Source organism: Schistocerca americana, chromosome 3, assembly GCF_021461395.2.
Source record: "Schistocerca americana isolate TAMUIC-IGC-003095 chromosome 3, iqSchAmer2.1, whole genome shotgun sequence".
Classification (NCBI taxonomy): domain Eukaryota; kingdom Metazoa; phylum Arthropoda; class Insecta; order Orthoptera; family Acrididae; genus Schistocerca; species Schistocerca americana.
In genome coordinates this window covers 646,483,950-646,510,270 of record NC_060121.1, presented here as the reverse complement: position 1 = coordinate 646,510,270, position 26,321 = coordinate 646,483,950, and the positions used below count along the sequence as shown (strand labels likewise).

General features: G+C 39.1%; 1 protein-coding gene across 1 annotated transcript in view; it reads left to right on the top strand.

Moving 5' to 3' along the window:
* Window positions 1-806: 806 nt before the first annotated feature.
* The window catches only part of LOC124606863, an 81,690-nt gene continuing 56,175 nt past the window's right edge, over window positions 807-26,321 (top strand). Inside the window, exons 1-2 of the mRNA XM_047138950.1 lie at window positions 807-3,475; window positions 13,515-13,739. Of these exons, the coding sequence (XP_046994906.1) occupies window positions 1,057-3,475; window positions 13,515-13,739 (2,644 nt within the window). The 5' untranslated portion in view covers window positions 807-1,056. The remainder of the gene's footprint in view (window positions 3,476-13,514; window positions 13,740-26,321) is intronic.

Below are 26,321 nucleotides of genomic sequence, written 5' to 3'. Positions count from 1 at the left end.
GTATTCCGTTTTTTGTCCTCATAAATGTACAGTGGCGCATAAAAGTTCCATGCAGTGACAACTTCGGGCTGTATTGATGTAGTAGATCTTTGGTTTATTTTTCTGTTAGTTATTCCATGTTTTACATCGTGCATGCATTCATGTTTGTATAACTGTAAGCTGTTATCGAGTCTGTGTGTGAATTAATGTCGCGTTTTCTCCGATACCCACATATCTACGTCTGCTACAAGTTCTCTTAGCATCGAGCGTCGACATGTTCGCTACAAAGACGGAGTTCTAACTGACGCGTTCCAGTTATAAATGCTGCCCAATAATATTGTGCCCAATAAACATTGAGTGTTGAGAGATCCCTTAGCGTAATAAATGCTAAAAAAAAGTAGGGAATCTTGTAGGCATCCATGTGGAAAACTATAAATACTAGCATTGCCTCGCCACTATACTGCGGAAATACTGATATTTTTTGAAATAAGTGTCTTCGGTAACGATCTGTCTGCAAAAACAAAAAAATGCAATATCCATAATCACAGCACAAGAATGCAAATCATCCTGAATTTAGTAAATGCAACCTCTTTTTTTTATGTGCCAGAACAGAGCTGTCAACGTGGAAATGGGAATGTAGTAACTGAAGATTTCTTAATCGCTTCTTTAATTGGTCTGCTAGAATGGCTACCGCCAAGGAGGTTACGCTACCGCAAGATTGAGCAAGGAGATTACAACACAGTCTAATTTGAACTACTTCGCCATCGAAAAGAGAAATGTAGTCTTTGGATGGCCGTATCTTGGACGTTGAAATATCTTATGTTTTGTAACAGTTTGTGGCCTATGAACTATGTGTTTACGTTTTAGATTTGTGAGTTTACGTTGGCTATTTAAAGAATGATTTGTATGTTCTACCACTACGCGAACACTAGAACTTCGTGGGTCCCTGTGTCGTGAATTATGCTGGTTGAAAGTTTAATAACCCAAGCGAATTTTTATTTTTATAGCTTGAATTCTGTAAATTTCTGCGGAAAATAATAAAAACTCCAATGAAAGCTAACTTCTTGATCGGTAAATATGACTTTTCACAGCCACACTTCCGAGGACGTGAAGTCTCCAGTTACTTCTGATGCATCGCTTGCAGATTTTGAGTCCCCACAGCTAGTGACAAAGTCTGTGAACGGTCTGGGTGAATCATATGTAGTCATTGCGGGTAGTAAACCATTATCGATAATCATTAAAAAATGTATTTTGCAAAATTCGATTAGTGATTTTAACAATTTTACTTCAAACAGTGAACAGTGTAGTGACAATGGAAATAACCAGCTTTCTGTGGAGGAAGATAGATATTCACGGCATTGTCTGGAAATTGCGTGCGTTTCGAGTGAGGAAGCGACAGCTCCTTGCTTTAAAAGTTCTGAGCTACATCTGGATTCTATTTCGAAAAGTATTAATGAGTGCGACGCAATCGCGGATGGTAGTGCAATATGTGAAATAGATTGTGGTTTGGTAAATGGTTCACAGAACTCAGACATTCCCTCTGATGCTACATGTAGTCAGCAGGAAGACAACTACATACCTTTGTGCGATGTGAATGAACTCAATGGTAAACGAAACACAATAATGCAACTGGAATCGAGTTCAGCGTGTTCGGCTACAGAAAATTCCATTGCTAATGCTCGTGAATTGGAAGAAGAGACTAATGTTGAAACGCTATGCACACCTGAATCTGAAGTTTATGTAAGGTCAGAGGATACAAACGTAATTACAGAAACAGATTCGAAGATGTCTGCCAGCCAGATACATTCAAAGGAGAGTGGGCTATATGGTACTGTGGAGCCTATTCTCTTAGACGAAAATGCAGTTTCTAGTTTGTCACCAACTTTTGCTTTTTATGGCACTGTGGAAGGCATGTCTGATGTGATTATATCTCAGGATAATATTAATGACAGTGATGTGCTTAATGACACACACATTTCATCTGCAGGTTCACCTGCGAGTCCAGTTTTGGGAAGCGCTTCGAAAGTTCAGAAAGGTACACGAACAAGGAGGGGTGAAAACAGCTGCCACTTAAAAGTAAAGTGTGTTGAAAGGCTCCATAATGTTGCCAGTTGTGATACTCCTCTGTGTTCATATCAGAGAACTGTTTCACATTGCTGTAGTAGGGAAGGTGGTGGAGTTGGAGAGCATGAAACAGATGGTGAAGCAGCCCATCAGTCACTGCCATCAGATAGGCGAAACTTCTTAGAAATTGGTGTGTTGAGTCTGGAAAAACAAAAAATGCTAAATATTTTGGAAGATAGCTGTCCAGAAACCACTGTGGAATGTAATAAAATTGGAAGGATTGATGAAAATAGCCCAGTAACTATTCAGGAAGGTGTTAATGATGGTTCTGTAATTGGTGGAAATGTGAGGAAAAATGATGAAGCTATTTACCATCAAAATATAATAAACTTTAGTGCTGGGTATAAAAATTTGAACTCATTTAAATCCTGCAGTGATACTTCATTAATATTAAAGAACTGTTTCCACAATTCAACAAGATTACATGAGGATGAAAAATTTGGTGCATCTGACATCTGTAGTAGTGCTGTCCCAGGAGCAAACTCAATTCTTGGAGGGAATTTACACCAGGAAGAAAAAACATTGTTGTCAAATGCTGGAGAAATTGAAACAGCACCATCAAGTGTGTCTTTTAACACCAGCATTCATTTGGAAGGCAGAATTGTTCATGCAAATAATGTCTACAACATAACTCCTGATACTGATAGAGCTGTGGCAAATTCTGACATTAAGTTATTGGCAGGTGATTGTGTTCATGAAACACAAGAAATTTCTAGCAGTGAGATCTTGGAAAATGGATGCTTGGAAGAAAAATATGATGAAAATCAGACATCTCAAGTCAAAGAGAAGTGTAATGACTTTAAAGTTCCAATGGAAGAACGCAGTCAACTGGACTGCCACTCACAGAATGACAGATTTTCACAAAACTTGCTGGCAGGCGTGTGTCCAGCATCAGACACAGTTCCTGAACAAGATAACCGGGAGGCCAGTGAAAAGTGTAACAAGCCTTTCATTCGAGATAATGAGGACAGTTGTACCCGTAGCGACAGTGTATTTGAAGACTTTTGCTTTGATTCAGTTAAAGAATTTGACAATGATTATTTTGACCAGCTTCTGGACAGTCCAGTCATAGATACATCAAAAGTAGGTGATAGGGCTCGATATCTATCAGTGTGTGATAGTTCATCACCAGATCCGAAAGGTGATCCTGTAAGAAATGATTTGCAAATGGATGTCGGTGATAGTGTCAGTTGTAGTGATAACACTCTGCAGGAACCAAATTTTATACCTCCGGAGGACAGTCTGAATTGTTCTGTGACCATAGAAAGGACTTTTAATAGTGCAAGTCAGTTGGAAAATTCACCACTTCTGTTTGCATCAGATGATGAAAGTTCTGGCAGCCAATGGGAAGGCGCAGAGGCAGCTTTGAAAGGTAAGCTATCTGAGAAACTTAACAGCTTCTACAGATTGCATTTCAAATTTTGATATGTAGTTGAACTTAAATTTTGTACTATTGTACACTAACATTGATAGTTTAGTTTATTAAGAAAGTTCTGATTAGTTTTACTTATGAAATTTTTAATAAAGATCATAAAAGATTTCCATATCACTCAGTGATTTTGTTGGTTTTAATAGCCAGTGAACCACTACATAGATCTAAAGTGATCATGGTTTGATGTAGCAAACAAGAAATCTTTTATTACATTAGTATATGCACATACTATTCAGAACACGCACATGACCAAGAGTAAGGAAGGTCTTCCAAGTGATTTTGCTAGCTTATCAGTGATCATCTGCTTTGCTGGGATTTGTTCCACTATAATTTGAGCTGAGTCTTTTTTTTTCTTTTGTTCTTCTTTTGTAGCCACTTGTTTCGGATAAGTCGACTGCACCTTTGTTATCACAATAAAGTTTAATAGGGTTGTTTTCAGGACATAGAAATATTTCCTTTTCTGACATCTGTAGCCCACATGCCTCTTGACAGGCTGTATTCAGTAGGTGATAATGCTGATGTGGGTTGTTCCTTGCTGCTCCAGGAAATTACAGCACCTTGTGATTTAAACAGAAAACCATCCTCTTTGTCTGCTGCCCAGTCTGCACCACTGCATCCTGTGACATTTTGATTCTCTCCTCTAGAAAACTGCTGCTTCAAATCCGTAGTCCCTTTCAAATGACTGTCTGCCAGTTAGGCATGCCTGGATCATTGTTAAAGTGACTTACTGAAAATTAACATAGGGCCTATCATCAATATAAATTTCAACAATTATTGTTATTTCCTTTATTCTTCTGACACACACATGAATCTGCTGTACTTCTTGTGAAGTTCAGTTTCAAGAATGCTTCATTAGCGTAATATTCCAGTTGCGACTAGCTGCTACTTTTGTTTTGATCCATAAACTACTTTCTTAAGTCTCATGATACATTTGTCCTTAACAGTGATTTTAACATAAATTTCCTCTTTCGCATTGTCTTGTAGGAATGCCGTTACAAAATCTAAATGATCTATGTGTAGGTCATATTTAATAGCTAAACCAAACAGATTCCATGATGAATTACAGCAGATGTCTGCAGGATATGTCTCTTCCTAGTTTAAACCATGTGTTTGTGTGTGTGTTTCCTTTAATTACTAACCACGCTTTGTATATAAAAATATGTCCTTGGAGATTCTCTTTAGTTGTGAAGACCTGATTGGTGTCAATTGGCTTTAGGCCTATATCTGGAAAGCTGTGTAGGGGGGGATTGCTTTTTTTCCATGTATGATTGTCAGCATATGACTGCAATTCTTTAATTGCCTGAAGTATGATGGATGTGAATTCTCTATGCCTGTAGAGTAATAGGTCACTTATTCATTCTCAATTGGTTTCTCTATTCTTCATGAAAATCTGGGTGCTTGGGTATGCCGTGAGGATGCAGAATTTTCATTTGGGTCCAATGAATTTGAATCTACTGAGCTGCTTTGGTCAGGTAAAATTCATCTTTGGTTGTCACCATTCTTGTCACTAGTAGGCTTCTGATCCATCATTCATAATTTTGGGAATAATTTCTGGCACATGAGACTTTTTAGGTGGTGTTATAACATTATTACTCTGAACAGTATTTTCTTTAATTATCACCACTATTTTCTTCAAATATCACCTCTCTCTCCTTTCTTAATTTTTGTTGGTAGGGATGAAATAGTTAATATACCTAACTCTGTTCACAACATTTTACCAGTATGCATTTAGAGTTCTTCTGATCCCATTTATGCCTGCTTGCTATATCTATATGAACAAAGGCCTCACTACCAAATAATGTTTCTTCAGGTGACATGCCTTTTCAAGATTTAGTGGGTGATATGTTAGTGAGGTAAACAGCTTTACAGACTACTTTCTCCCTGTATACTTTTGGTAAGCCTGAAGCTGTCCATTTCTTCTAACATTCTACTATACCTGCTGCACTGTTTTATTCCAGTGTCTAGTGCACATTCACAAGGTCAGATTTAATTTCTCCTTTTTATTCTTTAATAATATAATTTAATTTCTACTCTTTATTCTTTAATAATATAATTTGATTTCTGGGTCATTTCATGTCAGTTCAACCAGGGGCTCCAGCTCATAGTCTCAGAGTTGACTGAAATTCAGTACACTAATTCTACCATGTGTGGAACACTCATGTACAAAGTATTAGTTTCCCCCACCAATTAGTTCTAGAATTATGACTTGTGAAAGAAGGTGGTGTGACCTGGAAATTGCAACCCGCATCTGGCAATCTATCTTCAGACCCAACTTCAGGTCTTAATAACTTTGGAACTATTCCACACAGTCCAGTGAAATTTTTACAACCCAGTAACATCCATTTAGCGAACACACTCCATGAATCAAAACACCAACAACATATTTCTGAGGGAAAATAAAAAATTCCAAAATGTGATTTAAAAAAATGTAATATGTTAAAAGGTACATATTGTAGGTGCCATCTATGCTAAATATAATTCACTCAAAAAGGGTATAAATTTTTTTTGTGGTAAGCTTAATGTGGCCTAAACACACACAGAACTCATCATGCCCATATCAGTCACAAAAACTGAGTTACATGCACATGAAAATACAAAAATTTGAAAAATTACCTGAAAAACATGGATTTTCGAAGTGTGGTAGCACAAAAGGGACAAGTGGTATCCAAGCCAAATTTCACACACTGCATAGTGGACCATAATGATATATATCTCAAAATTTCAGCATGTTATTGCAAGACATTTGTGTACAATGGAAGTTGACAGATGTAGCCTATTTGGTGATGTGGCCATTGTTCCACAACACAATTTTGTAAAAACATATCGTAAACTGTTCTGCCTCTTCTTATCCTCTCCCACAACTGTTTAATCACTAAGCAACAACATATAGACAGATTAACACAACCCATCATTAATGTTTACTGCACCTTAACTACTAAAAACCATTCGATTGTGCTTCGAACAGAAGTTCTCCCACACTTTAGCTACTGTACTCTGTACATTGAGTGGCAAATTTTAGTGTCTTCCTGACACTGTGGTAGGAACTGGAACTGTCATAAGAATATGTTCAAAAGGAATCCAACACCTGTCTGCCAAACGTGGCGAATGAAATGATCTTGCTGGTCCTGCTAGTGCCATGAAGTTCACAAATACATCACCTTCTGCTTTACAGCACTCTGCAACACATCCTAAGTACCATTTGTCATCATAAACAGCAATAACATAGCAACCTGGTTGTATGTTTCTGCTTTTGCTTCTGAATCCCGAGTCAGACACACTGTGGAGAGACATGTTGTGCATGAACCTATAGTTATAATAACCGGACAGTCTGCTCATCTGCACATTGTCAGAGTCCGCTGGAGAGAAGTGATGATGGCTCCTTGTGCCTGCAACAGTTTTAACATGTCCTAGTCTGCTTTTTAGCAACTCTTTGACTGATTTCACCTCATCTTTTGAAACATAGAATGATTGTATGCCAGAGATATTTTTCTGTACCCAGGTAAATAATTGAAGAGATGTTAGAATGTGACCTTCTCTAGGGTGCTGCAGACTAGCTCTTGATGCCATGCACTTAATGGTAGCACCAATACCACCACATACATTTTTACCATGACTTGTGGTGAAAAAATTCCATTCCGCGTGAATCTGAAATCTTGGTAATTCATGCATAAATTTTTGAGATTTTTACAGTTTTTGTACTGACTAGCTGCCCCATCACTGAAGTATCTCGCAAAATGTATGTGAGGCAGCTTGTTTTTCACATATACCATGACAGTGCAAATGTGGGCATGAACTGCAATGGCATCATGAATTAGTCACCAAAAACACACAGGTTCATGACATTGGCAGTGTTTGTAATTCCAAACGTAAGGTTTGGAAGTTTTTTCAATGACTTTCTACTTCTCTTGGATTTTGCGTGACAGTTCCATGCAGTATCACCATACTTATGTCAATTGTAGCATCTCAGTCCCTTAAAGAAATTGTGCACAAAGTTTTTTTATTCTTTTTTGTTCACTAGCTGCATCACTATTCATAGAGTGACAATACTTTTCCTCCTTCACTTCCTTCAACAATTTAGTTTTAATAGAGTCTTTGCTTACTGGTATATCTGAATTCTCTAGGCTCAGAATCATTGGTTTATAGTCATCCTGTCAATAAAATGCACATTACCCACCCATATTTCATTTCAAAACTTAGAGCATTTCACTTATTAGATGGGGTAATTATTTGGCATATAAGTTCTTCTACTGAATTGAAGCTACCCAGTCGAGCTGTGAGAAGTGTAGTAGCAGACTTCTTCTATAAAGTCGTGAATCTTCACATAACTCTTTCAGTTTGACTCCCCCCCAGCCCTCTGTCTAATGTTCTGAATGCAACTGGCTGCCCTACTGTAGCTCCACATCGTCCCTGTTTGCTCCCACAAGCAGCACTTTACTGTCCCCCACCCATACCCTGCTATCTCTCCCCCTTCCAGTCTCCTTATGCACACCACCCACATTGCTTCTCTCATCAAGCTCAGTTGCTTGCAGTCTGGCCTCGGGAGCCAGAGACAGTGGTAATGTGTGTGAGGGTTGCATTCTCATGAATATGTCTGTGTGTGTGTTGCTTAATTTAGAATAAGACTTTTTTCCAAAAGCTTACTTGTTTAGCAGTCTTTTTGCTGTTCTTGTTTGTGGCTCAACATTTCCACCATATGGTGAGTAGCTACTTCACAAAATTGTCAAACTAATGTGAGTCATGTGTAACCTCCACTCACCGACTGTTTTCTAAATTACTACTTGAACTTTACAGTAGCTGTAGCTTAGTGTTTTCTCACATAACGTGTGTTTGCTTTGGCATTTCACACAAAACTAACACCTTTTAACATTAAATAGTCCTTGGACTACACTCAGTTCAGTCTACCACCACAGTGAAAACTCGGACACGCGCGCGCACACACACACACACACACACACACACACACACACAGAGAGAGGAGGGGGGGGGTGGTCATGGAAGCAATTTAAGGCTATCTTTCATGACCCTTTGTAACTAGGAATAAACTGCATGGAAGACTGAATGGTTTCAATTTTTATGATCCAAATACATTGCCCTTGATTGATTACCTAAAACAATCCTCTGTTCACTTTTCAGCATTGGAAAATGAGATAATGAACTCTGGTGTGGAGATTTTGCCAGTTTGTTACAGTGAATTGAGAACTAGCTTTGGAAATGAATTTCAACCTTTAAAAAAGGATGAACGTTGAGTTATAAATACTGTCGAGAAAATGGACTGTAATGTTTTGCATATTATGCTACGTAATGTTGAAGCATTTAAAACCAGTATTAACTAGTGTTTTGCCCATCTTTGAAGCAGTCCTCATCAGAGCGACTAAACTGTGAACTAGCCTATATGAATATATTTCTCTCTCATTTGTTTTGGACTGTGACAGAAAAATGTGAGAAATGTCACTTGGAATGTGCTTAGGAGAACTACAGTAGGGACTGTGGAAGGTATACGATCTAACACTTTTCGTTGCCTGATTTTCTGAGGAACAAATATACGTGTAAAAGACAGATTCATTGTTTACCTTTTTATAGATTCCAAGCTGTTTATAATATTGCAGAGCAACCTTGTAGCCGCTTTCATTGTAATTTATGTTCATATGTGATGTTTTCAGTTTTTAATTTCCTTTAAGTACTTTGGAATCAGTGAGGTGTTTTATATTAGTTTCTATTCATATGAGGCAACGGGACATAAAATCTTTTTCATTGTGGGAACATGCTTTTTCTACCATCGTTGTCTTCCATGAGAATGAATTAATAACAGCTGATCCATATTTTACTCTAAATATCAGGGATGTTTAATGTAGAATTTTTAAACATTATGAAAATTTACAGGTTTTGACATAGTTTATTTTATAAGTTATTTTTAAGAGTGGAGTTAATTACTCTTCTTTCAGCTGAAGTCTTGAGTGACTACTTACACTTACAAAAATTTGTTTGTAGCTTAGGAGGAAGGGGGAAAGAGACAACGTGGTTTTAGTATCAAATTGAAAGCTTTGAGTACTGTTCAGATTTTGTTCCTTCCTCTTTGCCATTTCTTGAATATGGAGCACAGCTGAATATTGTTTACATTAAGTCACGTAAGTTTAGCTTAAATTGTAACTGTTAATGTGATTATGAGTTGTATTACTGTAATAGCTGTCACAGATTGCAGTCTGCTGTCTTACCTCCCTCAAATTCACTGCAGATCCTGAGGTTGTACAGGTTTGGGGTAAACAGCAGTTTAAATTTTTGCTACCAAAGTGACCCCCCCCCCCCCCCCCCCCAAATGAACCATGGACCTTGCCGCTGGTGGGAGGCTTGCGTGCCTCAACGATACAGATAGCTGTACCGTAGGTGCAACCACAATGGAGGGGTATCTGTTGAGAGGCAAGACAAACGTGTGGTTCCTGAAGAGGGGCAGCAGCCTTTTCAGTAGTTGCAGGGGCGACAGTCTGGATGATTGACTGATCTGGCCCTGTAATTATAACCAAAAAGGCCTTGCTGTTTTGGTACTGCGAACGGCTGAAAGCAAGGGGAAACTACAGCCGTAATTTTTCCCGAGGGCATGCAGCTTTACTGTGTGATTAAATGATGATGGCGTCCTCTTGGGTAAAATATTCCAGAGGTAAAGTAGTCCCCCATTCGGATCTCTGGGCGGAGACTACTCAAGAGGACATCGTTATCAGGAGAAAGAAAACTGGCGTTCTACAGATCGGAGCGTGGAATGTCAGATCCCTTAATCGGGCAGGTAGGTTAGAAAATTTAAAAAGGGTAATGGATAGGTTAAAGTTGGATATAGTGGGAATTAGTGAAGCTCGGTGGCAGGAAGAACAAGACTTTTGGTCAGGTGAATACAGGGTTATAAATACAAAATCAAATAGGGGTAATGCGGGAGTAGGTTTAATAATGAATAAAAAAAATAGGACTGCAGGTAAGCTACTACAAACAGCATAGTGAACGCATTATTGTGGCCAAGATAGACACGAAGCCCATGCCTACTACATTAGTACAAGTTTGTATGCCAACTAGCTCTGCAGATGATGAAGAAATGGATGAAATGTATGATGAGATAAAAGAAATTATTCAGGTAGTGAAGGGAGACGAAAATTTAATAGTTATGGGTGACTGGACTTCAACAGTAGGAAAAGGAAGAGAAGGAAACGTAGTAGGTGAATATGGATTGGGGGCAAGAAATAAAAGAGGAAGTCGCCTGGTAGAATTTTGCACAGAGCATAACTTAATCATAGCTAACACTTGGTTCAAGAATCATGAAAGAAGGTTGTATACATGGAAGAACCCTGGAGATACTAAAAGGTTTCAGACAGATTATATAATAGTAAGACAGAGATTTAGGAACCAGATTTTAAATTGTAAGACATTTCCAGGGGCAGATGTGGACTCTGACCACAATCTACTGGTTATGAACTGTAGATTAAAACTGAAGAAACTGCAAAAAGGTGGGAATTTAAGGAGATGGACACCTGGATATACTGAAAGAACCAGAGGTTGTACAGAGTTTCAGGGAGAGCATAAGAGAACAATTGACAGGAATGAGGGACAGAAATACAGTAGAAGAAGAATGGGTAGCTTTGATGGATGAAATAGTGAAGGCAGCAGAGGATCAAGTAGGTAAAAAGACGAGGGCTAGTAGAAATCCTTGGGTAACAGAAGAGATACTGAATTTAATTGATAAAAGGAGAAAATACAAAAATGCAGCAAGTGAAGGAGGCAAAAAGGAATACAAACGTCTCAAAAATGAAATCGACAGGAAGTGCAAAATGGCTAAGCAGGGATGGCTAGAGGACAAATGTAAGGATGTAGAGGCTTATCTCACTAGGGGTAGGGTAGATACTGCGTACAGGAAAATTAAAGAGACCTTTGGAGAAAAGAGAACTACTTGTATGAATATTAAGAGCTCTGATGGAAACCCAGTTCTAAGCAAAGAAGGGAAAGCAGAAAGGTGGAAGGAGTGTATAGAGGGTCTATACAAGGGCGATGTACTTGATGACAATATTATGGAAATGGAAGAGGATGTAGATGAAGATGAAATGGGAGATATGATACTGCGTGAAGAGTTTGACGGAGCACTGAAAGACCTGAGTCGAAACAAGGCCCCGGGAGTAGACAACATTCCATTAGAACTACTGACAGCCTTGGGAGAGCCAGTCCTGACAAAACTCTACCATCTGGTGAGCAAGATTTATGAGACAGGCGAAATTTCCCCAGACTTCAAGAAGAATATAATAATTCCAATCCCAAAGAAAGCAGGTGTTGACAGATGTGAAAATTACCGAACTATCAGTTTAATAAGTCACAGCTGCAAAATACTAATGCGAATTCTTTACAGTCGAATAGAAAAACTAGTAGAAGCCGACCTCGTAGAAGATCATTTTGGATTCCATAGAAATGTTGGAACACGTGAGGCAATACTGACCCTACGACTTATCTTAGAAGAAAGATTAAGGAAAGGCAAACCTACGTTTCTAGCATTTATAGACTTAGAGAAAGTTTTTGACAATGTTGACTGGAATACTCTCTTTCAAATTCTGAAGGTGGCAGGGGTAAAATATAGGGAGTGAAAGGCTATTTACAATTTGTGCAGAAATCAGATGGCAGTTATAAGAGTCCAGGGACATGAAAAGGAAGCAGTGGTTGTCAAGGGAGTGAGACAGGGTTGTAGCCTCTCCCCGATGCTATTAAATCTGTATATTGAGCAAACAGTAAAGGAAACGAAAGAAAAGTTTCAAGAAGGTATTAAAATCCATGGAGAAGAAATAAAAACTTTGAGGTTTGCCGATGACATTGTAATTCTGTCACAGACAGCAAAGATCTTGGAAGAGCAGTTGAACGGAATGGACAGTGTCTTTAAAGGAGTATATAAGATGAACATCAACAAAAGCAAAACGAGGATAGTGGAATGTAGTCGAATTAAGCCGGGCGATTCTGAGGGAATTAGATTAGGAAATGAGACACTTAAAGTAGTAAAGGAGTTTTGCTATTTGGGGAGCAAAATAACTGATGATGGTTGATGTAGAGAGGATATAAAATGTAGACTGGCAATGGCAAGGAAAGCGTTTCTGAAGAAGAGAAATTTGTTAACATCCAGTATTGATTTAAATGTCAGGAAGTCGTATCTGAAAGTATTTGTATGGAAGTGAAACGTGGACAATAAATAGTTTAGACAAGAAGAGAATAGAAGCTTTCGAAATGTGGTGCTACAGAAGAATGCTGAAGATTAGGTGGGTAGATCATATAACTAATGAGGAGGTATTGAATAGAACTGGGGAGGAGTTTGTGGCACAATTTGACTAGAAGAAGGGATCGGTTGGTAGGACATGTTCTGAGGCATCAAGGGATCACCAATTTAGTACTGGAGGGCAGCTTGGAGGGTAAAAATCGTAGAGGGAGACCAAGAGATGAATACACCAAGCAGATTCAGAAGGCTGTAGGCTGCAGTAGGTACTGGGAGATGAAGAGGCTTACACAGGATAGAGTAGTGTGGAGAGCTGCATCAAACCAGTCTCAGGACTGAAGACCACAACAACAACAAAGTGACTAATTTTGCAGCCTTGCAGTAGCTGCTCAATGTATATGATTACTGTCACACTTTTCGAAAGACCTTAGGATTGTGGAGTTTATATTTTGATCAGGACATTAGAGATGAGCTTGAGTTCTTTATTATGAAAAATGTCATCTACCTGTTATTCCCTAATTGACTGTTTAAATTTGTCTGTTGACATACCTTGGAAAACACATAAATGAGATAACTGCTCCTATTCTTAGCTTTTATCTTATGAGCTACATCTTTATGTTGAATGAGTTTTTAGTTGCATCATATTTTCACTTTTCTTAGTTCTTTTTTGCTTTACATACTCTGAATATGCTGTAAGTATTCTCTGATTGTTGTTTGTGTGATTATTTGTAGCATTAATAGTAGAATGTTACATTACAGAAAATAAATCCCCATCAAGAACTGTAACACCTGTAACGATGCACAGTACTATTATTGAAGCCTTGCATAGTAAGCTTCAGAAAATACAGGAGTTACTTCTTGGGATTCCTCCACCACCATCAATCACAATGCCTAACCACACAGTTGAAGAAATGCTAAGACTGATCAAGCAGAATGAGCATCTGATGGTACAGAAATCATTTACAAATAGTGGAAACGTGCCAGGTAATATGCAAGTTCATAATCTACTTTCAGTAAATATTTAAGATCCAACCAGACAGGGAAGATGAAAGAGCCTTGTTGGACGTCATTTGACAATCCATCAGTAGAAATCATGAGTGATTAATTCAGTGTAAATTATTTTTATGAAATGTTTATATTTCCAGGATTTGCCTTCATTAATAATGATAATAATAATAATAATAATAATAACAATAACAATGTAATACTCATTTTGAGAGTAGTAGACTTGCATCTAGATCAGTGTATATAAATTAAAAGCCAAATTGTGGTGTAGAATACTCAGTAGGGCAAGCATAAGATAAGGCAGTTCATCCACAGGAGACAACCTTACTATGAGCATTATTGTGTAAGTTTCTTACTTTCAAAGGAATGGCTGTGCCAGTGGTGCCAGCTACCATCTGTCACACTTTAAATGTTGCTATTGAATGAGATCATAATCTCCAAGCAAAATATGTGCAAGGAGAGCCATACATAATCAAACATGAGATATTATGTGTAATGTCATCAGTTAAAAAAGAAAATCCTAAGAAATTTCCATTTGACATGTGGTGCCTTTCTTGTAGTGTTACTTTGTAAGTTGCTGTGACCTCCCTAAAGCTTCGTGTTGATTAAACACAGTCTCCACAACAAGCACAGCCCTTTCTAGAATTTTTTTTTATGCTCTGATTTGTTCAGGATCATAATCAGACTGCAGTTCTCAAGAAGTCCATCAAATTACTTTTATAAGAAATGATTTTTGGTAGACAAGTTACATCACCTCAGATCTGCTGTTGAACTGTTGCATGGCACTTTTTTCCCATTTTTTTCTTCCAGGTGTTATTCTATCTTGTGCAAGCTTGATAGCTATTACTAAGTATTTGCATGATCGTACAGTTTCTATAGACTTGCCATTAACTTTGTATTTATGTAATAACTAGTGTGTCATATAATTATCACAATCTGTTCCATAAAATATCTAAATTATATTCAAACCATGTTGGAGGATTTTCAAGACTATCAAGAAGTAAGGCAAAGACAGTATGTTACCTTGCGCCTTGAATAAAGTTACAATTAAAACTGCTGTAAGGAACAAAGTGTTTCAAGCAAGCTCCTGTGTAAGTTATAAGTAAAGTTAATGTGCCATGCTGACAGCTCATTAAATCTGTGGAGTGGCTAAAGGCAACTGTAGCCAACACAGAGGTATAAATGCTGAGTGCATTGTCCCATTAATACTAATTGTGGACTCAGTCTCCATGTAGGTCCTCTCATCTTCATTTATATGTCACTGCTTAGTGAGGAAACGGAAACACGAATCATCCATTTGATGATTTTCGTTGTAGGTCACACAGGGAGGTCAGTGGCGTGAAGACATGGGAGGTCACACGACAGGATGTGCTACTGTCCATGTCACCAATCATGCAAAACCCAATGCAGTCATTTGTTCATGATAAATGAAAACCACTGTTGTCATGAAAATTGATCCATTGTGCGTATTACCTCATCCACTGTTTTCTGCCCGTGCTTGATGTATATTCTGTCCACAGTGCAAAATGATTACAAAAATTGCAACTTGGGTTAGCCAGTCTAATGCGTTTAGAATCCCCAGTTGAGCAGGACATTGTTGGGATGACTGAGGTCATCAGATGTGTGCCTGGAAATTTGTCCATTTATCCGTCAACAAATCCTGACCATGTTTCAGGTAGTGTGGATAAAATTATGGCCTCAGTTGCATGAGAACTGGGAGGAAACTATCATAGACAGTAAGATGTCTTATCTAAGCAGAAAACTGCCGTAAGTTGTATTTAGCAGTTCAACCAATATTGTCCAGGGACATAATACTGACTGGGAAGAAATCACACATAGGGTTCCCAAGGGCCCAATCTGAGGTCCACTATTTTTCCTCATATATGTATATGACCTATCTAATACACAACAACCAGAATTAGTTCTTTTCGCAGAAGACACTACTGTTGTAATCAATCCAGGCAGCATTAGGGAGGATGATGGTTCAATCGCACGTCCGGCCATCCTGATTTCCCTAAATCGCCCCAGGCAAATGCCGGGATGGTTCCTTAGAAAGGGCATGGTCAACTTCCTTCCCCATCCTTCCCTAATCCGATGATACCTATGACCTTGCTGTTTGGTCTCCTCCCCATAAAGAATCCAATCCAATCCAGGCGTACATACAGAAACAGAAGAAATGGTAAACAGTGTCAAAGTATCATTGACTGGCTTTCTGAAAATGGTCTCAGCCTCAATTTTTTTAAAAAATATGTAACATATTCTGTTCTGCTCATCTCGGGGTACTACACCATTGATAAGTGTAACATAGGATGAAAACTTCAAAAATCTTAGGTGTCCATATTGGTGAGCATTTAAACTTGGCAGAAGCACATTTTGGAACTCCTAAAACAACATTGTTTAGCCACATTTGCACTTAGAATCACTGCAAATCTTGGGGAGAGAGAAAACATAAAGTTGATATATTTTTTATATTTTCATTCAGTAATGTCAAATGGAATAATGTTTTCATTAAGAAAGTAAGTCTTTGTTGCTCAGAAACGTGCAGTTAGAATAATATGTGGTGCTTACCCACGATCATCTAGTAGACATCTGTTTAAGGCGTTGGACATTCTGACTGCTGTTTCACAGTATATTTATTCCGTCATGAAGTTTGTTGTAAATAATCCACTACTATTCAAAAGCAACAGTGATGCTAGAAGGAAAAATGGCTGGGTGCCATTCCTGCACAACCCTCTGCCCTCCCAGGATGTAATTTTTGTACGCCACCAGTCTGCATCTAGTATCGTCTCATCTAAAAGTGTGAGAATGGTTTCAAAATGTGTGAAAATTGCGTAACTGAGACAGGATGAGTGTAGCAGCCCACTATTCATCTTGTCGCAAGAGGCAAAAGCTACCAAATTGCGCCATTTATTTCATTTGGGAAATGAACCTTAGTAAAGCCTTATAGATTAAGTGGTCCACATTTAACACTCATTTCCATCCACCTGTGTTGCATTTCTGTTATCTACTTAAATTGGTGAACTCAATGTCATTCCAAAAACGCCTAAACATATTCATATATTACGTGAGTGATAGTGTGTCAGTAAATATTCCTGTGACGGGATTATCAGGGGAAAAAATTGCATTTTGAAAAATAATGTCGAATAGACTGTCAGTTACAGTGACTAACAGTCATATCACTGTTAAGCCTGAGCATACTGCAGAGCAGTACCTCAGTGGTGAAGTCTCATAGCCCTGCAGTGCTTTATGGGCTTACTTATTTCTTTTTGTCAGGATAAGCTATTGAAGTTGTACAGACTGTAGCAATGTACAATGTTCACAGTATTCTCATTTGTAATACCTACAGTGAAGGTACTACAAAAGGAAGGAAGGAAGAGTGGTGATTCCATTAACAATGAAACATTAGATAGTGAGACCTCCGACTGGACAAAGAAGGTGGCTTAATGGCTGTACAGTTTCAAGCAAAAACTGGGTATGTGACTGGTCCAACTCATCTTTCTTTGTAAAGTTTCACCGTTGTCAGTTTTTGCTACTTATTGTCATACACACTTATACAAATTTTACCTCAAATGCACTTTTCAGCTTGGCATCCCAAGTGGGAGCCATGAATTGTGATGCCTCATGTGTAGAAATTTACAGTTGTGATGTCCCTCTCAGTTTGGTACCTCAAGCAGTGGCTTGTGACGCTTAGGCCTATAACTGCTCCTGGTGTGGTGAAACTACTTTAGTGATCTTACAGAATTAATCTCTATATAGAAAAGGGAATATCCTGACTGACTCACTGACTCATCACCACACATCACAAACTGCAAAGGGAAGAAAGTTGAAATTTGGAGAGGGTACGCATCGTTTAAGAATGGATTTTTCTAAATTTGTCCCCGAAGGAGGTGAAGTAGGGGATGAAATATTATAAGGAAATTTTGCAGCTATAACTATGAAAACTGGCATTTAATTTCTTGGTCAGAAATAATAAAAATACATGTTACAGTATGTTTGGAAATTTGAGTCTTAAGTGGGTGAAATAGTGAGTGAATATTTGTTTTGAAAATAAATAGTTATTTAAGCAGTACTATTTTTAAAGCTACATCTATGAAAATTTGACTTCTCAATTAGAAATTAAAAAAAAAAAGAAAGAAAAAGAAAGTGTTTCAGTGTTTGTGGAATTTCAACCACGAAGGGGATGAAATAGTAGAAGAAACGTTTTTAAGAAATTATTTCATTGTGAAAGCATTTCTAAAGGTAAATCTATGAAAATTTGTATTTACCTTCTCAGTCAGAAATTAAAAAAATACATGTTTCAGTGTTTTTTGAAAATTCATCCACTAAGGGGATGAAATTTTTAATGGAAATGTTTCCTTATGAAAACATTTTGGAAGCTAAAAAAAAAAGTTGGCTTCTTGCTTGGAAATTAAAAAAAACCTGTTTCAGTGTGTTTGGAACCCCTGAGGGAGTGAATTTTTATGAAGATATTTCGTTCATACTGCCTACGCAAGTGAAGCAGTGAGCACTAAGTTAGTTGCATAAAAAATTTCTTCAAACACATCAAGTAAATGGTAAAACTTATGAAACCTCACACTTCCTGCAGCTGATGGGGAAAATATAGTATGAGTTTAACCTTTATATGATATTTTTTCAGTAACCTATTATGTATTGTTCCTAATGATCTGTGGCGAACTGAGTTGCTGGTGTTACGCTAGAAGAGAAAAACTTGATGGTCATTGCTTTTCATATTTCTCCCATTTCTGTTTATATACTAGCCTTTTTCCTGCGGTATCACCCAAGTTTGCGTTCAACACATGTATGGAACACACCACCTCCTCCCCCTCTCTTGTGTCCACCTCTTCCTCCCTCGGTCTGCCTACCTCATCTCCCCACCTCTGTCTATCTGTCTCCCTCTCCTCATTCTGTCTCTGTCTCTTCATCTCTTCCTCCCCCTCTCTTTGCCCATTCCCTACACTCCCTCCCTCTGACTATATCTTCCTCCTCCTTCCCTCTAACCATATTCACCTTCACCACTTTCTTTACATTTCTTCCTGGCCCTCTTACTTTCCCACCTGCCTGCTACCCCTCTATACCCTCCACGTGCCTCATGCATCACCCCTCTTCCCCTCTCGCTGTCTATTCCTTCCCCTCTGTCGCTCTGTCCATCCTCTCCTCTATTCATCTCACCCTGCCCCCAGCCATGGCATGTGTATCCTCTGAAATACAGTTGAGTAAAACGGGCTGATACTACTCCACAACAAGCCTGTCATGCAGAGCAGACTACACATCAGGGGCTTGAAAATCATTTATTTGCCTCTGACATGCAGGTTTCCATGCAAAGCAGGTCAGTAAAGCCTGTCATATATATAAAACAGATAACTATTCCTCTCTGTTTAGTGTTACTCTCATTTTACTAGTTGTGAAGATTAGTTGTGTGCCATTGCTTCAATCTATCGAGGATGAAAATGATTGTGTAACAAACCTCTGAGAAGTGTTGTTTTCTGACAATGTCCCCTATTTCAAATTACACACAGCAATCCAGTTGTCAAACAGTCCTTATCATGGTTTCATGTCCAGATAATCGTTATTCAAGGAAATATTTTGTTTACTGAGCTTCAGTGTAACTGGTTAAGAACTAATCAGTAGTTTTATTTATTTTTAAAAGAGGAAAATGCTGTAGTGTCAACAGTCCTAATGTCTACATTCTGCCAAATGTTGCTAATGAAGAGAATGTCGGAGGCTTTTCATTTAATTGTTTTTTAAACAGGTGAGTTGTTATGAAAATAATTTATTTTCCAATACCACCACAAGAGTTATCAGTTTTGGAAGTCACCAGCCATTTACAGTACATAAAACCAGTGCTGAGCTTTACACCAATCACTGAGAAAACAAAATCAAATAAAGTGTAGTTTCATCAGTGGTTGGAATGAACCATGGCATCAGTTTTATGATCTTTTCTTTTTAACATTTCATTCTCAGCTTGGGTGTAGTTGGGTGGGCCTTTGAGAACATTGTGTCCTAATGGGTCAAGATTCAAGCTGTGTTGTACCATTGTGGCTCTGTTTATTTGTTTGTTTAGATAAAGTGGGACAGCTCTAAAATTCTCCATTGCAACAAGGGAAACCTCCAAAAACCTTGACTGGGAGTGCTAACTGTTGATGCTACTTGTCTGCGTGCATAGTGGGCGCAAACTGTTCTGTCAGTCACACTCTGGTATGAGCTAGCAGTGACATGAATAGACTCGCGGTTCGCGACCATGTCACCAGATGAAAAGGTCTGACTAATCTGTGAGCTTGGGGGGGAGGGGGGGGGCAAACACTGCTCAGCATTCCCCCACCAACTCTCAATGGCAGGTTTCCCCATGCGCTCACACTACAAGAAAGTCAATGCCTGCTTGCCTGTGACAAGTCTGGCAGACAGGGACACTTTATGTCCACTGCAATTACCCTTTTGATGTCCATGTCTGTTTTGCCAAATTTCACTGGTTTTGCAGTGTCAGTTGTTTTAGACATGGCATGGCTGCAATCTGGAAAGACCTTGCATCCATGCCAACATTCCACATGTTGTACTGCACAACCATACACACAGACAGATTGTTCTTCCAGTGACAATTGTGCGAGTTGTGGTTACCAGCACATTTGCCACATCTTGATGTGTGCTGGCAGAACTCTGTCTTGTGACCGGTGAATCTTTGTAGTTCCACATCTGGTCCTTAGGGTGGAGCTTCACCATTACCTGTAAGCTCAAAGGCTTCTGCACCTCAAATATCTCGGTGCAGCCTAGAGTGTGGTAGCCATTGTTGACTGTTTTTGTGGCCTAGATGAATAGGGGAATTTCCTTTTTGTTGGTCCAGTTGTGCAAACAAACTGCCACACACCATAATCCGAAGTTATCCATCCCCATCCTGACCAACTTTTTGTTCACTGACCATGGTGGGTCCATCAGTGGGGTGTGTTTATTGGTGTCTTCAACAGTACTAGTGACATTGGTTGATCTGTGGTGTACTGTTTTGCAAGATCCCTTATGTGCTTGTAGTCATACCTGCAGGTTACCATACTCCAAAGTATGCTGTCGCCTAAGGATTTGATCTCAAACTCAAATGCTGTGACACTTGTAAGCTTGTGTACTTCAGTCCAGCAGTTGCCCATGTACTTGATGCAAGGAACGAAGCATCTTCTGCAGTGCCCTTCTGATACTGGGCAGTCAGCTGTGGAGCATTTTTCCACTGCAGGATTGCCCTTTGTCCTCACGTAGCAGAACAGACTATAATCCTTCTCCCTCAAGAATTCCAAGGTATCTTCAGTTAATTCTGCCTTCCAACAATGATCGATTGTCAGTCTGTCATCCGCCGTGTCCGTTATCATACTGTTTAGCACTACAAACTCCATGGTGGCAACAACTTCCAACTTCTTGGCAGACCTTCCACACTTTTTTTTCCCCATGCAGCTCAGCTCACATGATGATTTTGCATCACACCATAAAAAAGCACTCAACAATTTTGCCAATGCTGAGCAGTACAGGTCAATCCTCAACTGTCTCTCTTGTTCTGCTGAATCTTATGATGTGAAGATTGCCGGAAATGGCTGATTTCATGTTCAAGTTATTGTGAATGTACCTGAAAATAAATTATTTTCAAAACATGGAGTCACTACTGGCATCAGTATGACTGAAATGTTGTTCTTTTCAAGATGAGTTGATTAATTTCTAGTAGAAATATTATATTTTGGTCCAAAATGAGGCACATATTTCCACAAAAATTCACGATAATATCAGTAATGGTGGTAGAGGGGCCTTATCTTTATCTAGTGAGTTCACTTGCTTTAAAATTCAACACTTGCATAATTCTATATGTTCCATTGTTTTTTATTGTATGATCTCCTTTTGAGAGCAAAAATTCAGTAAGTAGAATTCAGAATTACACAGTTCTTTTTACTATACTCTGTTGCCATACTTGTACTGCACATTTTGAAATATCGACTGTCTTTCTTACAGCACAAACTTATTTCTGTGTGTGTGTGTGTGTGTGTGTGTGTGTGTGTGTGTGTGTGTGTGTGTGTGTGTGTAATTTGCTTTGTCGCCATCATTAAAGATGACATGTTTGTTAACTTTTTTGCATGTTCTGTGGATCATATTTGTGACAACTTGCTATAATGTAGAATGTGTCACTGTGTTTACAAGTAAGATACATTGTCTTTCTGAAAACTAGATTTATCCTAATTTAAAACAAATTTTGATAATTGTAACACAACCATGTACAGATTCACCTATTGATTAATAGTTGTTAAGTGGAAATTAATTTAGTTTGTTTTTAAAACTCTTATTATCTGCAAACTCATTAATTCACAAGGAAGTGGTCGAGAATTTTTGCAACTACATCCTGTGCTCCTTTTTGTGCAAAAATAAAGTGCTATAGTATTTTCAAATTGTGCCTGAATGTTCCCAATAAAATGAATAGTAAATTTATTGTGAGGCTGTTGTTAATAAGCTTAATTTTTTACACAATTGCGTAATTGAATTTTGAGGTTGAACACAAGATTCTTTTTTATCCTTACATGTTTCTATACAGTGAGTACTGTGTGCCCATGTGTGGAATAGGCCCAGAAAGTTATTTCATGTCATTGAATGGAAGTATGCTAAGTAAGCTAATTCTCTCGTGGTTTTATTTTCAAAATATGCAATTAAACATACAGTAACTGTCACTGAAGTAAAAAAATTTAAATGCTCTGTAATATATGGCTTCCAATTCTAGTTCTGATCAGTATTCACTGCCTGGAATTTTGAACACTCAGTTTTAACTATTTCCTTTTGCCATGCTGTACTATCGTCAGATGTAGAAGTAACTTTGGGTGTGCCCCAGCAAAATTGTGTTGAGACCCTTGCTGTTTGTGTTTTATATTAATGACTTTGCAGGCGATTTTAATAGTAACTCAGACTTTTTGCAAGATGATGCAGTTATCTGTAATGAAGTACTGACTGAAAGAAGCTGCATAAATATTCACTCTGATCTTGATAACGTTTCAAACTGGTGCAAAGATTGGCAGCTTACTTTAAATATTCAGAAATGTAAAGTTGTGCGCTTCACAAAAAGAAAGAGTAGCATCCTGTGACTATAATATCAATGAGTCACAGCTAGAATCAACAAACTCGTAGAAATACCTGGGTGTAACGCTTTGTAGGTATATGAAATCAAATGACCATATAGGCTCAGTTGTGGGTAAAACAGAGTATTGAGGAAATGCAATCAGTTTACAAAGGATATTGCTTACAAATCACTTATGCTCCCCATCCTAGAATATTGCTCAAGAGTTTGGGACTGTTACAAAATAGGATTAACACGGGATATTGAATGTATGAAGAAGAGAGCAGCATGAATGGTAACAGGTTTATTTGACCAGTTGGAGAGCATCACAGAGATAGTGAAGAAATTGAACTGATGGACTCTTGAACACAGACAAAAACTATCCAGAGACAGCTTTCTTGCAAATTTACAAGAACTGTTTTTGAATGATGACTACGTGAATTTGCTACAGACTCCTATGTATTACTCACATAGGGATCACACGGACAAGATCAGACTAATTACAGCACACACAGAGGCATTTAAACAATCCTTCTTCCCACACTCCATACATGAATCGAACAGGAAGAAACCCATTACTGGTACAGTGGGACATACATTCTGCCACACACTTTGCAGTGGTTTGCAGAGTATAGATGTAGATGGGTATGGTTATTGACGGTGATGTATCATGCCTTGTACAGAATTGGATGAACTGTGATGTGATTCTTCAGTTTCTCCTGTCGTATTTGTTGACCAAACAGTCCACAAGTATACTGCTGGTTCAAAGTGTCCAACACGTACAATATTTCAGCGATGAGACATGTTGCCATTGTCAGATGCACTCACGAATTGAGTTCCTGAAGGCGTGCGGCCGACTTAATATCCCTTGCAATCGCCATCCTCTATGTCTGTGGTCTGCACCCATGGCTGCACGTGCCGGAGGTTGCGGAGATACTAGCATTGGCGTCAGTGATATCATTGATGTAAGTTTGGTGCCTGCTCTGGTCGCCAGATCGATTTGTTTGCTAAAAGTCTTCTTAAGTAAACTCAGTGCTTGTTCCCAAATCTTGGTAAGATTATAGCCACAATCTCAGTTGATAGGATCGTCCCTGATGTGAATTCCTATTTCTTCTCTAATGACGCTGTCCCAGTATTCAGAAATTTTTGCCGATAGCTGGTAAGTTTGTACTCCATCACATGATTGTTGGACTAATAGTGCTCTGCAACCATTGACTTGTTGGGATACATCAGTTGAGTGTGCCTCTGGTGTACTCGGCAACATCAGATCAGAAGTCTGTGCCGAGAGCTGGTAAGTTTATAATCCATCACATGGTGGTTGGACAAATAGTGCTCTGCAACCGCTGACTTGTTGGGATACATCAGTTGACTGTGCCTCTGGTGTACTTGGCAACAATCTTCAACGGTGCTCACTGTCTGTCCAATATATGTTTTCCCACATTGACATAGAATCCGATATATGCTGGTGTTCTGCAAACTGAGATCATTTTTGTCACTTCCCATTAATGCTCATGATTTATTGAGCAGCTTAAAGACAGTTTTTACTCAGTGCTTCTTCAGTATGCATCTGATTTTCCCGATAGTGCACCCATGTGTGGTATAAAGGCAGTGGCTGAATCTTCCTCCGTGATTTCTTACATCTCCACAGGTTGTACTGTTGTGGGTGGAAGGCGTGTCAAATCTGCCATTCTGCGTACCTGTTTTTTAAAAATACAGTTCTAGGGTGTTCTAGCTCCTGGGGAGGCATCTGAAATGGTGTGCACCCTGTGTACTAGTGTTTTTAGTACCCCATTCCTCTGTTAAGGGTGATGGCAGCTTTCTGCATGCAAAGGTAGGTCAGTGTGTGTTTCCTTCTGATACACCCTACGGCCAAGGATTCCATCAGCTCTTCTCGTGACCATGATGTCCAGAAATGGTAATCTTCCTTCTGCCTCGGTCTTTATAGTGAATTTGATGTTGGGACATGTGGAGTTCAAATATGTAAGGAAGTCAAGGAGTTTGTTTTTGCGTGGGGCCAGATGACGAATGTGTCATCCACATAATGGAAAAAACACATGTGTTCCATTTGGTTGACGCCAGGGCTTCCTCCTCAAAGTACCCCATATACAAAATTGTGACCAGAGGCGAGAGTGGGCTGCCCATTGCAACTCCTGCCATTTGTTCACAGTATTCTTCATGAAACAGAAAATATGCGGAGGTCAGGACATACCTAAAAAGGTTGGTGGTCTTATAGTGTAATTTCTGACCAATAAGTTCTAGTGACTCTTACAGAGATACCCTACTGTATAACGAAACAATGTCAAAACTCACCAGGATGTCCAAGGCTTTTACTCTGAAGTTGTTGAAGGGTTTCACAAAATCAACAGAATTGTGAATATGATGAGTGCATTTGCCTACGTAAGGGCTTAGTATTTCCATCATGTATTTTGCCAGCAAATATGTTAGTGCCCTAATGTTATTGATATTGGGATGCAATTGCACACCATCTCTTTGAACTTTAGGGAGTCCATAAAGTCTTGGCGGTACAAGTCTTTGAGGTAACAGTTTCTTGGCAGCCCCCTTAGGTAAATCTGTGTCCTTGAGAAAAGAGCCCTAGCCTTGTTCTCTGCTGTCTTTGTGGAGTCAGCATTGATCTTTCTGTAGGTATTGTCATGTACCAGGCTCTGCATCTTCTCGATGTAGTCCTTGTGGGAAAGGGTAACAGTAGTGTTGCCTTTTTCAGGGGGTAAGACGACAATCTCAGGGGACTCTCTCAGGCCCCAAATAGCTGCCATCTCTCTGCTGATAATGTTCAGCTTCGTAGACTTAGTTCTCATCAGGTTTCTCAACATACTTCTTCGGCTGCTTCAGGCGGTAGTCGCACCACAACTTGTTCAGCTGCACTGACGATGTCCATGACTGGTGTGAACTTAGGGGTGGGAGCAAAGCTAAGGCCCTTCTCCAGATCGGAAACCGCATTATCACTTGGCTCCATGTCAGTCAGATTGTTGACCGTCTTTGCATGGGGCCTCCAGTGGTGATGCTTTGTCAGAGAGACATGAGAATTTTGATATTTGATGTCCTGTGGCCTTCCTATGGATTGTATTGGTTGCCACTCAGGTAATAGCATCAAGACAATCCCAGGTCCAGGAATTAAAATGATTGGCCAATTGTAAATTTAGTGTGAATAGCACTTGGGAGTTGTACTCAAGACTCTGGCAGGTAAAATGCACTTTCATGTACCAAAGCAAGGCTGGCCCGCTTCTTGATTCTCCTGGCTGCTGCAGAATCAATGTGATGCATTACCTTAGAAAATGTGATTCTTCATTTTCTCCAGGCGTATTTTATGACGAAATAAATCTCGGGTGAACAGCCTGGTATGAGTGTGCATAGGACACAATATTTCGGCAATCGACCACGTTCCCATCATCAGGTGCGCTGATGTACTGACTGGCGGTGGGCCGGTGCCATGTATATGTAGGACAATCCCCCCTCCCAATCCTCCGTCAGGTGCTTCCTAT